This window comes from Charadrius vociferus, unplaced genomic scaffold, assembly GCF_000708025.1.
Source record: "Charadrius vociferus isolate BGI_N301 unplaced genomic scaffold, ASM70802v2 scaffold125, whole genome shotgun sequence".
Lineage (NCBI taxonomy): Eukaryota > Metazoa > Chordata > Aves > Charadriiformes > Charadriidae > Charadrius > Charadrius vociferus.
Window position 1 is genome coordinate 882,535 of NW_009649036.1, and position 17,626 is coordinate 900,160.

Genomic DNA, 17,626 nt, shown 5'->3' on the forward strand with positions numbered 1-17,626 from the left:
TTCTTGCAGCACGTATTTTTAAAATAGAAATGTTGATATGCAACCTCATCATTATTTTCAGCTGCCTGTAGTAATGGCAGGATCACCTAGACTGTGAAATCTAATAGTGTGGAGGAAGCACTTTAAAGAAGACAAAAGATGCCCTGCCATGAAGAGACAGTTTTACTCCAAATACTTTAAACACAATTTTTGAAACTAAGGAAATTTCTGGCAAATATGACCATCATTAATTATAAAAATAGTAAGCAATCCAGAAAGCGGGAGATCTTATCCCCAAGCTTCAATGGATAGAGAAGTCAGAGGATTCAAACCTATCTCTGATGTACTACACCTTGACTCAGCCAATAAAGTTGTCAGCAAAGCTAACTTTTATATAATAAAGAAAAGGGAGAAGGCAGCTGGGGTCTGTGAAATGCTTTCTCAGCATCAAGCCGGGTACTGACTACTAACGTATTTGACGCTCGTTTGATGGATGAAAGGGAAAATTACATGCCAGTAATAACTGCTGTCATAGTCCTCAAAGCCTACCCCAATACCGGAGACTTTCAAGGACAAACATGATGGTTCCTTCTACCAGAAAATAAGGAGGCAAAAGATCAGTTAATAAATTCCTGGATCTGTAAGCCCCAGTTGAATTCCTTCCTTTACAAAGCCTCAAACAAAGGACTTCAGGATAATGAAAGAAACAAGCAGAGAGGAAGATGGAAAATATAGTTGCAAACGGACCTCTGAAAGGAGGAAGGTGAGCAGGGTAGATGAGAAAAGACAGGGCTATGAAGTGGAAATCACCAACATGTAGTTTTCTGCTGTAATTTTCTCTTTCCTCTGACCCTCAAACCAGCAGAGGCACCTTCCACAGAGGTGAGATAACGTTGTTGTATCAGTTGTAAGATGTTGCAGCTCAAGAACTCACATCCAGCTGCTGTTGCTTTTTGATGATGAGGAGAGACAACCAAACAGTTACATGGTAAGCCTCTAATACAGAAACCTCACCTCTTTCTAAGTCATGAAATAGCAACAGCCAGGGAATTCACATGCAGATGACCGAGCACACATGATCAAGCTAATGTCTCTGGTCTCTGAGGGGAACAGTTTGAAGAGCCAGCTTTCTTTTCAAAACCATCCTGACAACAAAGAAACAATTGTTTGAACTTCCAAGACATCGAAGAATGAGATTTCAGAATAAGAATTTCACACATTTCAGAATAAGAATTTCAAAGAACTCTTACTTTGTGGGATAGGCAAGGCAAGTGGCTGAAATGGGAAGAATGGTGAATTCATTTCCATGGCAAATGTCTAATGACTGTGTTGTAGGGACATACCTCCTGCAAAATCAAGGGTAGCTTCCCTTTCGATAAGTAAAAAGTAACATGCAGGGAGTTACTTTTTAGCTGATGAAAGGAAATGAGAATTTTGAGCTTTGACCTGAAGTAACTTAAATTTCAAAAAGGATATTAAGACCAGCGGTGGAACCATGAAGGATCCCAGTACAGAAAGCTCACCTTCGTGTTTTAAAACCAGCAAAACTTTGTCCACTTCCTCAGGAGAGTTCTGATGTATCTTATATTAACTGCAACAGACAATGGACTCCTCCATCAGAATGACTCTGTTCATTTTGTTCTTCACCCAAAATATTAATAGCAGGATCCAGGGCATAAGGATGGCAAGGGTTTAATAAGGACTGGATTTCCTTTCTCATTAAGATTATGCAAGTATGACATTCTAGACCTGCTGAATGGCTGAACGAAGTGTTACAGCTCCATGGCAGTTCAGTCAATATTGTTACCCATCCGTCTTTCCTGCTGTAAAAGAAGAGCTTATAAAACAATTGAAGAAAATCTGATAAAATCATGAACCTCAGAGAAGAAGGAAATGTTTAAGCAAGCTAAAGAACCTAGAGAAGCAGGAAAAGCCAGAAAAGAGCTTTCAGATAAAATCCACATCTCTCTGCTTTGTGCAGAACTCAGTGCTGTTGGTTTAAATTATAATGGTGTGAACATGCCTAATGGATAGCTTTCCTCAAGAGTCTCAGGTTCCATCATACCAAGTCTGTGAATGCCAAGTAAGATGGACACTGAAAAATGCTCAGCTCTGCTAAAAGAGAAGCATTTTCAGACAAGTAGTAGCAAAACTTTGGGGACTTACAGAGCTTTAATGGTGAAAGCTTATGTGCCTGTACCCTATAAGCATCCAGCAAGTTAGGTAGGAAGCTGTGGATAGATCCATTTGATTCAGATGTATCCATATTGCCCACGTTGCATTTCCAGACAAAAGTCCTTTTTCTGGAATTGACTACCAGTCTTCTGATTCTACACTTACCCAAAAGAAAATGTGACAAAAAATCTTTAATAAACTGAAAATAAGCTGAATTTGACATTTTAGTCCATAGGTTCTTCAGGAAACTTTCAAGGGTAACATTTCAGAACTATAAGAGAAAGAAGTTAACTGTCTTTCCCAATTCTTTAGAAAGAGGATTTTGGAATATTACTCTCTGTTTTCCTGATGCAAAGAGCTGTGGTATCATACACCATAACATCTTTTATTTTTATTTCACAGGTGTGAATTACTGCTGACAAAACACCACCCAGAATGCTGGAATATTGCTCTGTTTAACTATCATTACAGAAAATAAGGTTTGTAGTTCTTGTTTTTGCAACTGATTCATGAAGCTTGTACTGGATCCTTCACTTTTGAAAAAAAAAAAATAGTTGTTTAGAACAGTTTTTCTTTTTATAAATCCTCACTTTTTATTTTTTCAAGTTTACAAATGTCACTATGATCTAAACAGCAAATGCGCTTTATACTGATAACAAGAATATTCAGCAAGCCAAATTCCAGTAACTGTAGTTTTTGCTTCCTCTTCCTACAATCTCTGTAATAAGGCTGAAACATCACAGTATTGATTCCTACTCTAGACTACAAAGGAATGCAACACGTTTAAATTCATCAAGTGTTCCATCTTGCCACCAATTTTCTAATTATTTAAATATGTCAGTATGGTTACTTTTATATCAAAGGCCAATGATATCCAAAGTCTTATGAAAAGTTTATGTCTACCTTCGTTTTAATTTAAGGAAAAACTTGACAGATTAATATTTTTTCAGGCACAGCAATATTACTATAGTTAATTCTAATTTATGCAGCACGTGTCTGATTTCCCAGTTTAACTGTCACACCTTGTTCAACCCATTTGCTTTCCCTGTATTCTGCTAAGACACCGGGATTTCATGTGATGGGCATGTCATTTGCATAACAGTGAACATTATATTCATTCCACAGAAATCTCAAGCAAATACTCTATATTCCAAATGACTTCTAAAGCAAAGTTATTCTGGATTTGTTAAACTGATTATGTGAAGAACAAATGACTGATGATTTGAAGATAAAATTCAGTGTATAAACGTTGTCATCTATGACATTTCACTATGCTAAAATCATAAAAGCCTGCCAGATTTCATTGCATTCATAATTAGAATCATTACATTGTAATTCAGGATGTGTTTTTCATAAAGATGAAGAGAATGAGTTTTAATACAGCCAAAGCCAGGTAAACCCAACAAGCCTACCTATGCAAGACAGATGTCAGTTCAGATAAAGATTTATTTTCCTTTTCATAATGCAATTATAAACCAAAATTGACACCTGAAAGAAAAAATTAAAATACTACAAAGAATTCAAACTTCAAAAGAAGCATACCTAAAGCAAGAGTACCTGTATACAACTATTTTTAAAGAATAGCTGTAACTCATAATTATAGCATCTTCGTTTCATGGCACACAAAATTTCATGGGACAAAAATACTCAATAAATACCCCAGAAATGGGAAAAAACATTTCAGAAGTTAGTATGCAAAAGTTTAAGCAAAACATTCAAGCTACAACAAATCTCTATCAGGCAATCTGTATCTATAACAAGTATTTTGCCACATGTGGACACAAAAGAATAGCAAACAGAAAAAAATTCTCCAAAGGACAATAAAATCTATATAGCAACCTTCAACATGGTCTCACACACAATTTTCTTGTCCCGAGGTCTTGTATCTCTTTTTTTTTCTTATAAACATAATATTTCTAGACTACAGTGGTTGATATAAACTAGGACCTGACTAGATGCAATATGATATTTCAGAAGGACTCCAAAACAATGTCCCAGCATGCCCTTCCCAGTTTGCCCTCAGAGAGCTCCAGTATTTGCACACCAGTTTACAAAGCATGTCCAACTGTGTACAGCTGGAAATCATACTGAAACCTACTTCTCAATTCATTTACCCCATGTCTAACGTAGTATGTACTGCTAGATGGCCAAATAATAGCAGGAAGATAAGAGTAAACTTTGGGAGAGGAGAACAGAATACTGTAAGAAAAAATATGCTCAGTTTTAAGTATGTTTTAGACAAATCTTTCTTTCAAATTTATCTCATGTTCGTGGATAAAATTTCCATATTCTGAATACTTTAAAAAATGGTCCCTGTTAAATCATAACTGCTTTAATCCAAAATGTTTCTGAGCAGAGAGACAGTAGTTATTTTAGTGTTGGGTTATGATAGACATGACCTTTTTCTTTTGTAATAAATTGCAGATTACACGTTTGGAATGCTGTCAAATTATTTCACACCTAGTGATTTTGCTTCATTGGACATCTGATACTTGCATGCATCATTTGGTATTTTTCAGCAGTCCCTGTCTATAACAAAATCAGGAGTAAAACTGCAGAGAAACTTTCCTGTGGAGTCTCCAAATTAATAAAATAAAACAGACTTACCATGTTCCACCCTGGGTAGAGGTAGTCTGTCCCAACAAATTCAAAATAGTGAGCAAAACCCTCTTTCAACCACACGTCCTCCCACCAAACCGGAGTCACAAGGTCACCAAACCACTGCAAAGAAAGTTCAAATAAACAACCTTTAGCAACCCATGTTTGCATACATCTCATTTATACAGGACACACTCTTCGCCAGTTTTAATAAAAAACAGTAGTAAATACCACCTACTGAAACTCATTAGCTGGGTTTTTTTTCATGTACTAATGAAATAACCTGTTACAGGATGCATAAATTACTGAAGCAACACATTAGAAAAGAACAAGCAGGGGAGAAGCAGTGTTCAGAAGAGTATTCACAGTGTTTATTTAGTTACCTAGGTTTAACGGACTAACATACACAATGGACACAAAAAGGCTTCTAACTTGAGGAATCTGATCCGTTAACCTGGAAACTTCACCATTAAACTCCTACAAAAGTACATGAAGATCAGCAGCTGAAAAGAGGAGAAGGACCTAAACTGAGGGCAAGGCTAGAACGTGGACATTAGATATTCTGCTCAGAAGCCATCAACAGCCACAAACGTGTCACGGTACAGGACGTGCGGGTGTCAGAGGGATTTTAGACAGAGCTGGGATGATCACTGGAAGAGGAATGAGGACAAAAATTCACAGGAAAACAGGCATCATCAATTCTGCTTAAATGACTGGAATGGCCCTGTGCAACTTGGACTAATGTAGCACCAGTAGTAAGAGCAGAAACACATACGCTATTATAAAAACATATTTCATTCTCTCTGTAACATATTTTTTTTCGCCAAACAAATACCAAAACTTTGTTTCGGTAAATTTCTCTGCCAGTTTTTTTCTTAATGCGATTAGAATTGAGATTAATTCATAATCAACAGAGATAATTTTGAGCTTTCATGGAGTCATAAGCTCTGAAAATACACAGAAAGGGAGCAGCAAATAAGTATCCCAGAGGGAGACACTCAGAGTAGAGGAGCTGCTGCTGACACTGTAATGAGATTTAGGAACGAAAGAAAGCAGAGCTGGCCTGTAAGCGATTTGCTTTCATGACGGTTGGTTTATTTGAAGGCTTTGTCTGGGGCCCGAATGAAAAGTCTCGCTTCTGTGCATGTCTTTGTGGAGTCAGAATAGCGCCAAGGAAGGATCAATGCTGTGATGAGGATCCGTAGTGAAGTGAACACAGGGGCTCCAGAGAACTGGCTGAGATTACCAGATTGCCACACAATGTTCAGTAAATAGGATTTGAATGAAAAAATAAAGCAAAACGTGACAATGAATGTCATTGAGAAACAACTTGAGAATTTAGGGAGAAAAGATGAGGTTGACAAAAGTCATATTCACACACGAAGTGAAACTAAACTTAATGGACACTCAGTGGTCATAATCTAACTGGAGGCTATCAATAAATTAACTCTTTACCGGCGCAATAGAGATAGATCCTGATCTTAAGTACATTTACCTGAAAAGACAAAGGAACACCAGAAAAGCATTCATACAGATAATGCACTTTTCACAACTTGAAATGGTGAGTCCATACTACCGGAATAGTATGAAAGTTATATTTATACTAGAATAGGTTGATTAAATGATTTCTAATGACAAACAGACTAAACAATACCAGAGAGTTTATTTCTTGAATTACAAGAGGACTGCTGAATAAATATGAAACCAGCAACAGTCATGGTATGCTATGACTATTCAGAGAGAGATTTAAAAAATAAAGGTTGTAAAGTTCATAACACATCCTCCTGTAACTCAAAAGCACTAATAACACTAATTTATGATGTCACAAAAGAGAATTTCTTATACTCCTTTGTGAGTTTTCTAGGTTTATTTATTAATGATACAATTAAAACTATTCGTTTAATTATCCACCTAAAGGAAGAAGTATTCTTACAGGCATTAAAACAGCATGCAACACCAATATGAAAATGTAGGGAATGTGCCTGACTAGTCTCGAATAGTATCAGAGATAGTTATGAATGTCAGAACAGTCCCTGAGACTGCAATTAATGAAGCCAAATTTTCCAGCAGAAAGGGGCTATTATCTTCCTAGGTGTTACATGTTTGAAAGGAAAACATTAAGTGAAGCACTTCATTTATTTAAGTAATTGTTTATTTATTTATGTGGGTATTTGACTATGGACACTATTTGCCTGGAGTGAAGATTGTTACTTCTTTTCATTTTAGAAAAGAAAAATGAATTGAAATGTATCGATTACATAAATTTCTCATCTCCCTCAGATATTATGTTCAGCCTGACATGCAGAAGGCACTTAGTCTATACACACACTGAAAGGGCACTCTTTGCTGTATGCTTTTTTTACAGATTATTAAAAAAAAAAACACATTGATTTAGAAATTTTTAATTTTCCTTCTGCTTTCATGCCTGTTTAACTCAATCTGTCACACCAAGTTTTGTGCTCAGGTGGGAAAACTATCACAAAAAAATCATAATGCATAAATTCAAATGACTCCTTCCTCAAAGACTGTAGGTGGGACTGATCTGTGATATGCAAATAAAACTGATTATTACCTTAATCATTTTAATAAATTATGGTAATTATTTTGAGGTATCAACTTAAGCTGCTAGAAATATGTGTGTTTTGACTAATAGCTCATTTGTGGTTTGGGGCTCAGAGGAGAAGCTTTTATGCCAAAACACTTCTTCCAATTATTAATTTTTTTTAATTAAAAATGTTCTAAAAGAACACTCAAGCTGAAATATCAAGCACTACCAACCTACAATATGACTAAAGCTACCCATGTAATTTTAATGTGTTCCTCCTGAAATGTGTACCTAAAATAAATATCTGGTCAAGCATTACAAAGTCACCTGTGAAGAAATCAAGCGTAAAATTCTTTCTTACACGGTTTTTACCTGTATTTTGACAACAACAGAATTTCTTTGTCCTTCTGCAATGCTGTCTCTCTTTTTCTATCTGTCTTGAACATTGTACTCAAGCTTTAATATCCAGCAGGTTTGGGAATTCTGTTTTTAAACAGTCATATCTAAAGGTAACAATCCCAATTCTTAATATTCATCTGATTTTTCTAACCTTGGGAACAACATTAACAAAGCAATTGCTGTGTTACTCTAAGTAACAAGGGTGTCATACAGTTTGCTACACAGATATGCTCTGTAAGTCTCAAAGTCACGGGTTTAAAATCAGGTAAAATAGGAAAATTATAACAATTCTTAAAACAAATTAAAAAAATGTATTTTAGGGGAGTTCCCTTTCCTCTTACCTGAAATTTTAAAATGAATCAACACACAAAAAGTAAAACCAGAGATGTCGATTCTACTTTTGGCTGTGCCAGAAGTGATTTTGGTTAATCTCTGTTATTCTATGTGCAAAAATGAGTGATGGGGAGGACTATTCATGTGCCACCCCAGGTTAGCAGGTGAGATGATGCACAGCAAGAGGATTAAAAACGCAGTGATTAATTAACAATTAAATAGCAGAGGCAAGAGATCCTGGACCCAACCTGGTATCTGTTCAATACCTTTTCAGCTAAGCTAGTATTGTTTACAGTTCCTGCTCTATGTTATCCACAGCTAAAGTTTCCCTGAGGGGCTACTGAGTATGGTAAAATAAAAGCAGAAAAAGACGGCTAAATAAAGACAATACTGCAATGGAGGTCCTAGAGAATGTTTTGTGGCTTGTATTTTTGGAGGGTTTCTCCCTGTAAACTCTATTTGCAGATGAACATATTCTCTGTGACTCAATTCTGTATCTAAAAAATAGAAATCACCTGAATATTTTCTATCTTGTCTAGTTATCCAGTGAAGCAGGTAAGCAACGACCTGTTCTGCATGGTACTAAAACAGGAACAGCAGCAACATGAATGAAAGAAGATACTTTTAATTAAACAAAGAGCACTCGAAGTAATATCAACACAGACACCAAGTAAATCTTCTCATTTGCACCTTTAAGGTCACTTAAAAGCACTCTATGACTGCGTTGCTACCCTAAAATAAATTCAAATATAGTTTTCAACCACTTCATGATCCTCTGATACTCCCAGAACAATGTAAAAAGGCTTTGGTTTCGATGAAAATCAAATAAACAAACTTGGCAAGTTACTGATGTGATAATTGCACACGTGAAGTATAAATTGCTTTGGAAGCAGAGGAAATTATTAAAGCGGTGCAAAGAATAACTGGAAGTAATGGAATGACTTCAGAAAAAGGAAGACTTAAGCTGAATGCTAGGAAAAAGTTATTGACCATCAGATTTAATCAAAAGGTTTTCAGGGAAGCAACGCAACCCTGTAATCAGGAGCACTGAACCCGGCACTACAAAACACACCACGTGGAAGAATCTAATACTAACAGGAGCCAGGATTTGGGAGTGGGATTTGATGACCTAATATGTGTTTTCCACACCTGATTCCTAAGGCACTGTAATTTTTCTAGCTGAACAGTGTGCTACTCTATTGTACTACACAATAAAGAGCATATAACAAAATCAGATGATGGTATTGAGAACAAATGAGCAGTAACTTTCAATAAAAATTCATGTTGTAGTTGAGGACTTCATCCACAGATTTAATGTGAAACATGAATATGAACCAAACATTATTATTTCCAGGTTCATCTACTAGAACTCCATTATAAAGGCTCCCTTTTATATAGTACTTTTTATATGCAGAAAGTGTTAAGAATTTGCATTGCCTTTTAAAGAATACTGTGTAAAGTCACAGATGTAAGCCATGCTGATTACACAGTAGGATTTTATTCATTTTAACCTGAAGGCTATGATTATGCTTCTTATGAGTGCAAGAAAGGGTTTCCTGCCCCTGTAGCAAATTTCTTCAATAACGTTTGCGTTCAACTCAATATTACTAAACACTCGTAATGTGTTTAGTTTGAGATAAGAAGATGGAAGAAATGTAAAATAAATTGTAATATGGGTTTATCACAAAGTTTTCTCATTGATACAAAAGTTTCTGTACACTTAAAGACTCAATTATACAGCATTAGTGAACAGAGGGTCAATACCAAATTAAAAAAAAAAAAAGAAAATAAAAAGAAAATGGAAGTATGTGTATATGTGAGGGAAGAAGATGACTACCAAATTGATTTCATCCAAAATATTTTTTGACATGAACATGAAACTCAGCATGAATCTGCTATAGTTCTGCAATAAATCATTTTCTACAGTTATCAGCATGTTTAGTCTACACACCAACAACACACTCACACGCAAACATACGGAATATAATCTTACAGAAGACAGGGAAGTCGTTCATTGCTACTAATTTTCTCTTCTACCCCCATTTTGAGTCTTCCCAGTTTCTGCATTGTAGTGATGTGTCTTATAGATGTCCGTATAATTCGGACTCCAGTTACAATAAAAGTTGCAGCTGTTTATGTGAACAACACAAATCCATTTTCAGTTCTGATAAGGAATGCATTGTTCCTGACATTGATGTCAAATATCTGAACTCCTTCAATACCTGATGACATAGCTCGTGTACAATGACCATGGTGACATCCAGTAGGTATGATATAGAAGAAATGCTTGGATCTAGCAGTATCCTTTGCTCCACAAAAACACTCAGTCCCCAGTTCTCCATAGCAGCATATGGATGCTTAGGCACAGCTAACAGATCTAGAAATAGAAAAAATATATGTTAACTCCTTGTGGGAGCGACTATGCTGAAGACCTATTGTAAGGCCACAAATGATCACTAAAAGCATTTTAAATAACATACATGTAAAAAATAAAACAATTTCAGCTTTCTAGTAATGTTATTTAGGAATCATTACTGAAGTATTCATTTTCTATCTTACGCCACTATCTGTTCAAATATGATTACTATGTTAGTGCTGTAACACAGTACCTAGTATTTCTAATCAAAGACTTCTGTGCGGAATCCAGCTTATTTACAATATCTTGTTGATTTACTTCTGGGTTTGATACTGCTTTTCAAGTTTACTATCCCATATCAATGTAGCAACACAGACTTTTACCACAAAAAATTTTTATCTTTTCATTAAAGTGAATCCTTTATGAAGTTCTTATACATCAAACTGTATGTAAGGACTGACATTAAGGGGAGCATTGAAGAAATACTGTTTAATAACAATCAGAAAGATGGCAAACTGTTCAGAATCACCAGTTCTTACAAAACAAGGCATCTTTCAGTGTGCACTACTGCTCGCGTGCACCCTCTGAGAAGAGGACTGCTGACAGCCACCTCTCATCCCCGCAGGATGGAACAATGGTGCCATACACAACTTCAGGAGTAGTACTTCAGTTTGCTATTCAGTAAGTGACAAAATATTAGGAAGAGATGGTAAAGTACTTCATCATGTTAAAAAAAAAAAAAGCAGTAAGCAATGGGGAATTTTTCTCAGTGGCATGAGGTTAAACAAGACAGTATTACAATGTCTATCCATGTGTTACTTTAGAAGGTTGAGAAGGAACTAAAATTGACTATCAGTCTGGAAAGAAATCTAAAATTACATAAAATTGACATAGGAAAAAAACAATACACAATGCTGCTTCATGGCAACAATATGTGACAGAGCCCAGAAAAAAACTTGTATGTCCCAAAGACACCCAGTGCAACCTGTGTACAAATCAGACAGAATTTTGGAAGCTACACTGTCACATCAGCATGGTGCTCCCTCCAGTCAAACTCATTAGCCTGGCTTCTTAATTAATTAGCCTGGCTGCCACACTACTCTCATTTGGCTGTATTACTTCTGGTTCCAAAGCTAGTTCATTCAGAGTTAACACAAGTATATCTAGGTGATATATCCCTGTGTGGGATGAAAGGTCTCTGGATTGACTTCCTAACCCGAAGAAGAAAAATTTTGACCTGCTTATTCTAAATAATACTCTAAATTACATCACAGCACTGACACATATCCTCAGTTGGTCTGTTTTGGCTTGCTGATATATGTGGTAGAACTGGCTTGGAGAACAACCTGACACCATGAGCTCTACTTCGGGATTCAGAGGAATACTGCCACTGAAATTAGAGGTACTGCCACTGAAATACCAGGAATGGAAAACTCGGATATATTCCAGCACTCCCAAAAAGGGGCTGCTGCAAGAAGCATAAAAACCCATACTTCTAGTAAAAGCACAGGGAGAGTCTAGCAGCTACTTCCAAATACAAGCAAACTGAAAACATCCCAATTGCAAACAGAGACATACTGCAAATGGCAAAGAATAAATATTTTAATATAAAGGCAGACACTAGAACAAGAGCCTAATTAAAGACAATAAAGCAAAAATCCAAGACATGGTGTTCAAGATCAGACATGCAAGTAAATTCAAAATTACATGCTTTCCTTTTCTTCTTCAGTTGAAGCTCAAACTGTACTGTTTTTTTAGAATAACTGCTAATTGTTACAAATGACATGCAAAATGAAAAAACTCCTGTCTGCTATATAAAGATGGGATAAAGATGAAAAAAAAGGACACAAAGGCTACTGGGTGAAATCACTGAAGTTAATGGCAAACCTTCAGTGGCATTAAACAGGGATCTCTCCCATGCTCAAGTCTGTATAGAAAGATGTAACTTCTACAGCAATTAAACTTTCCTCCAAAAGGCATCTTCAGAAGAATACAGAGAGACTCTGTTCTTATTTACATCAATTAAGTTTTCAGCAATTCCCCTCAAACAAGCGAAGCAACACCAAAATAGAACTAGCATGAAAGTAAAATCAGTTCCCTACTTTTAACTGATCCTTTTGTTTCCTTTCTGTCCTTTGGGTTCATTTGTAGTTTTTGGGCTTTCTTGCCAGTCCTAATGGACAGATTTTGTCAGTGTCAGCGAGTAATAAACTGGAATAACTGTGGAACTAGGAAACTAGGGTGAAGTCTCATACTAAACACCTTTACAGGTTAATTATAGACTGTCTTTCACTATTTGTGTCATTGATATCGGTCTGCTGGTTTAGACCGATACTTTATAGCACTGACACACCAATAAAACCTTCCGATCTGATGGACGGCTAACTGCCTTGCAGGTAGACAACCGCAGAGGGATATTCTAAATCACTTTCATCCAACACAGCCCTGTGGCTCTGCAAGCTTGGAAACTCCTCTTATTCATCGGCTGATGCTTAAAGGGCTTTTCTGAACAGACCAAACAAAACATAATAGATAACCCTGTTGGTTTCCAGAATGCTAATCCCTGCAGGTGACACGAGCATACCAGTAATGCTGAATGAATTAAGAAGTGTACTACAACATATGAACACACTCCTACCTTTTCCTAGTGCAGGGTCTGATGTACTGCACTTTAATGCCAAAGAAGAGATTTTCTTTATTCTCCAGTGACTGACAGAAAGGACTCCGAACATACTTATTATTACAAAATGAGAAATCTCTTGCTTCTCATTGTCCACTTCTGAACTGTGAATGTCCAGTCTTGGTGTTAATTTAGAAATGAAATTCTTCAGTGGTTGGTCTTGACTGCTGCACAAATTTCTACTACGATTAAATAAAATTCCAAACACACCTAGTTTTGTGGTAAAAGACACAATGACCTATATCTTTCTCTGGGGAGTCATAAACGTTTGAATTCAGAGGAACAATGTTTTATGTTCAAGTCTCAACATGCAAATTTGTATTTCCCTCTGTTTATCACACCATTAGAGCACTGAGAAAGGTATCCTGTGCTCCTGGAGGTGACATCTGTTAAGGTTTTAGTGTAATTCTTAAGGAGCAAGGTACAAAAGGAGGGGTGATGATGCACATTTTGACAGAAATATAATTCACACATTGTATTGCTCTAAAGTGTTCTGCACTAACTGCAAAATGTGAACTACTGAATATATAACAGCTTGTGAGCACACTGCATCTAGTTACTCTGCACACTATTTAATTAAATTCTTTGTAAAGCACTTGTGAATGTTTGATTATGTGGATATTGCTGGGGAAATAGAAATGCGTGTTATTGCTTGCAGAGAATAATATCCTCATACATCATAAAACTGTTACTTGAGATTTCCTGATACAGCAGTGCAGAGAGTCCCGTGTACCGCTGTAATAATAGAGGGTTTCCACCTCTTGGCCTTCACAGAGACTAAATTCATGACCAAGAAGTAAAAACTATACAGCTAAAATAAAATCACCAGAAAAGCCATCAGGACAAAAACGTGTTGGAACTCCACACCAACATACTATACTGGTACAATTATTCGAATACAAGGATAGCATTTGGACGTTTTTTAAATCTATTTCTGTGTGAATCTCATGAAAAACATTTCAAGTTACAAAAACTGTACATAGCTGAACAGCTTCTTCTATTTCCAAGCGCTTAATTAAGGCATCATAACTATGTGAGCTTAGATCAAAATATTATTGTCTGATATTATTAGCAAGTATCATCACAGTGCAAAACAGAAATTAGCAATTTAACAGGTAAGTTGGGCACAAAGAGAATCAACATTCGATTTTTTTTATCTATGAAGTTAGCATTTGTGTAATTTGAACAAATAATACTGTTTTTTCCCTTTCCCCCACTCATTTATAGTATTTTCTAGACACTCTTAGAAACCATTAAATTCCCCAAGCCACACAACTGGGACCATCATTCTTGTTTTAAACGAGAGGAGGATTAGAACTGAATAGGATTAAATGCAAAACGAGAGCCAACTCTCTCATGCAGAGCACCCGGAATCTGGCAGTCCCTCCCCCCTCCTTTATCATTGTACTCTTTGACAACCATCAAAGCACCTTTTCCACCACTATCATTCCACTTTGTATAACCATTTCAGTTTGAAGTCTAATGGGGATACTGGTGTAACATAAATATGAGTGTGTGTATAAACACAGACAGACATCCACACACATGAACAGACTTAATAATATTATGTACTGTAATTTCATTTGGTGTAGGTGCTGGTTGAAATGTAACCAAGGGCTAGATCCTGCAGAACATATGGCTACTAAATTTCTGATACTCAAGGTAGAAGATAAAAAGCACCTACAAAAATGACACTATAAAAATAATTTGCATTTACCTACATGCCTCTCACAACATAATTTTCATCAATTTCTTCAGAGAGGCTTTCTTCAAGATTTCAGGTGTAGATTTCTTGCTACTAGGTATTTCACTTTTTCGACAACAATTTCAACAAATTAAGAGAAAGCATGGACCAATACCAGTTTATTTTAGTCTTGACAAATGAAAACCCGAAGTATGGGTTTGCCCTTTCTTAATGCTGCATAATGCAATCAATAGCTTTATTAAATCTCTCTAAAGGTCTTGTGCAGTTTCCTAAATGAATGTTGTTGTACAAAAAAAAAAAAGAACTATTTATGAACAGAGTTTATATTTCTGCCACTCAGATTCCTAAATCAAAGCCACTTCTTTTACTAAGAATAAGTAGAAGGTGCTTTTCTGTAACAGAATACCATTTAATGATTTATGCAGATTTTAAGGAAGAAGCCAACTACAAAAAGTGACAGCTCTGGTTAAAAGCCATTATGCCAAACAGTAGTTATTGTAAGAAATATCCAAATTTTCTACTGATAAAGAACTACTGATAACAGTGCTTACAAGAAACATCTAAATTGGCTACTGAAAACCTTTCTTTTCTGCACTGTTTGCTTGGTATATAACACAGAAGTTTGTGCTGGAAAACCAAGTTTTCCTTGTATATACTTTCATCCCCTTGAAAAGTTAAAAAAAAAAAAAAAAAACAAAAAACAAATATTGCAGGGCTTGGTGAATGCTCTCTGAAGACAACAGGAAGGTCTCCAACTGACTGCAACAGCAGAACGAAACATAACTAACAGATTTGAATGTTCACCTTGAGACACTTTGAGATGCCTGATTTTCAGAAAATATTAAGTACGTGTTTCCTGAAAACTAAATCATTTCAGTATCGCACTTTGGCATTTAGGACCTAGGTACCCTAAATTAGCTGCCTTTTAACTATTACCTTTATTTAAACTACTAGTTAATAGTATTTTCCTATCTTCTCTCAGTAGACACAAAATATTCAAACATACAGAAGTCGCAAAAACTTGGATGACAAGCCCATGGGAACTCTTCAACTAATATTTCTGTTTGCCCAAATGCTTATTCTTGCACCCATCACTTTTTCTCTCTGGGACTACACCACCAATATCTTTCTGTAAGCATGACACTTCCCAACCCACACGGACGTTAGCCTGCAGAGTTAATGCAAAGGTCTAAAACTGTTTGCCATTATTTCAGTCAAATCAAATGGCTTGTTGCAGACCCTGACAAGAAATCACTGACACACAGCAGTTTATTGCTGGGGTTTTTATTGCTTCTTATTGCTGTACAAAGTATTACTTAACGTTAACTGACATAACCAATGGATGGATTTTCAGAGTGGTTGATACAAATAGCAGATGTTTAATGCAACGTGAATACTAAAGGATCCAGAGGGGGAAATAAATGTGAAAGAGAAAGCTGGGGAGGGTAAGGGGGGAGAATAAGCAGTACTATAGAAAGAAAAACTACTATTTTTTTAAGCAACTGAGCCTTGACGCTGGGTGATGGCTAGTTTACAGTTTAAGAAAAATAAAATAGAAACCTGTTGATTTTATTTGACATGCATATTATTACATCGCTTTCAGTTTTCCAAATCCCAATCCCAATCCTGATCATTGCTTTGTTATTTCAAAGTACACCAAATGATTCAATGTTAAAATGAAAAATTAATGCAATCACCTACTGAGGCTGAATTAGGTATCATCTTGGTTGTATCGATCTCTCCATGAACAATGCCTTTCTTTTAAATAATACCTGGACAGATCGTTATGAATTCCTGACAGTAACAAACAAGGGGGGGAAATAAAATCTTTCACAAAGCTTCGTTATAAATATAAACCTTTTTTCCAGCCTTTAGTCTAATGTGGGTATTCTAAACTAAGACATACGTTACAACAAAGAGTTACACAGAACAAATTGAGACACAGACTGAAATCAGCTCAGGATTCTGTTACTCCAAGTCACAGGGGTAGTACTGTATGTGCATCACTCACAGCATATACGCAACAGATGAACAGAGAAAATACATTCCAACTCTCAACACTGAAAGATCTGGAGAGAGGAAAAAAACAGGAAGACATTTGTTGCCTTCATAAATACTGTTTCTAACGTAAATACTAAGAGCACTGACATGATGGAAAATTGCCAACAGCCATTTTCCTACCACCACAGTTAATAGAGCATGAGGATTCTACGGCTGAAAACAACATGCCACTGATTACTGAGCACTTCCAGTATGAATACTGCCGCAAAGAAAATGATCAAGTGCCACTGCCACATTCCTTCCCTTTGCTACAAAACCAAGGTGTGAGTGAGTACACAGAAAACTCCAGAAATCCATACTACTTAAGAATTATAACAATGAAGTAAAATAAATCTTTTCATCTGCCATTCCTAGAAGTGATTTGCATCACAGTAATAAAGACATGAATGTTTCCATTAGTACAACACTCTGTGTACCCAGATTTACCTATTTTATGTCTGCTTTAAAGTGAGATCATATTCACAGGTGATGAGCACAGTTTAGCAGTGAAAGTAGAAACAGGAATTTTGGGAAGACAGGCAGACATCTCACATTACCCGTGTCTAAAAAATATTTATCGCAACATTCCACCTGGAAATAAATTACAATATAGCTAATCATATGCACTACATTTGAAGGCAATGCTTTTGTGAGGACTGTATCTATTTCTCTCCTTCTCTCCGCCAGAGTAAGATGAAAAAATCTGAATGGACTGTCCTGGATAGCTCCATAGATACTATTTTTACTTCTTGCTGCTTATCCTAAGCCCTAAAATAAAGTTTATCTTACATTCTTCTGCAAATTCTATAGACAATA

At 36.2% G+C, this 17,626-nt stretch overlaps 1 protein-coding gene across 1 annotated transcript in view; it reads right to left on the reverse strand.

Moving 5' to 3' along the window:
* The window catches only part of TRHDE (thyrotropin-releasing hormone degrading enzyme), a 214,268-nt gene that overhangs the window by 119,091 nt on the left and 77,551 nt on the right, over positions 1-17,626 (reverse strand). Inside the window, exons 3-4 of the mRNA XM_009887778.1 lie at positions 10,252-10,406; positions 4,762-4,875 (exon numbers count right to left, since the gene is read on the reverse strand). Of these exons, the coding sequence (XP_009886080.1) occupies positions 4,762-4,875; positions 10,252-10,406 (269 nt within the window). The remainder of the gene's footprint in view (positions 1-4,761; positions 4,876-10,251; positions 10,407-17,626) is intronic.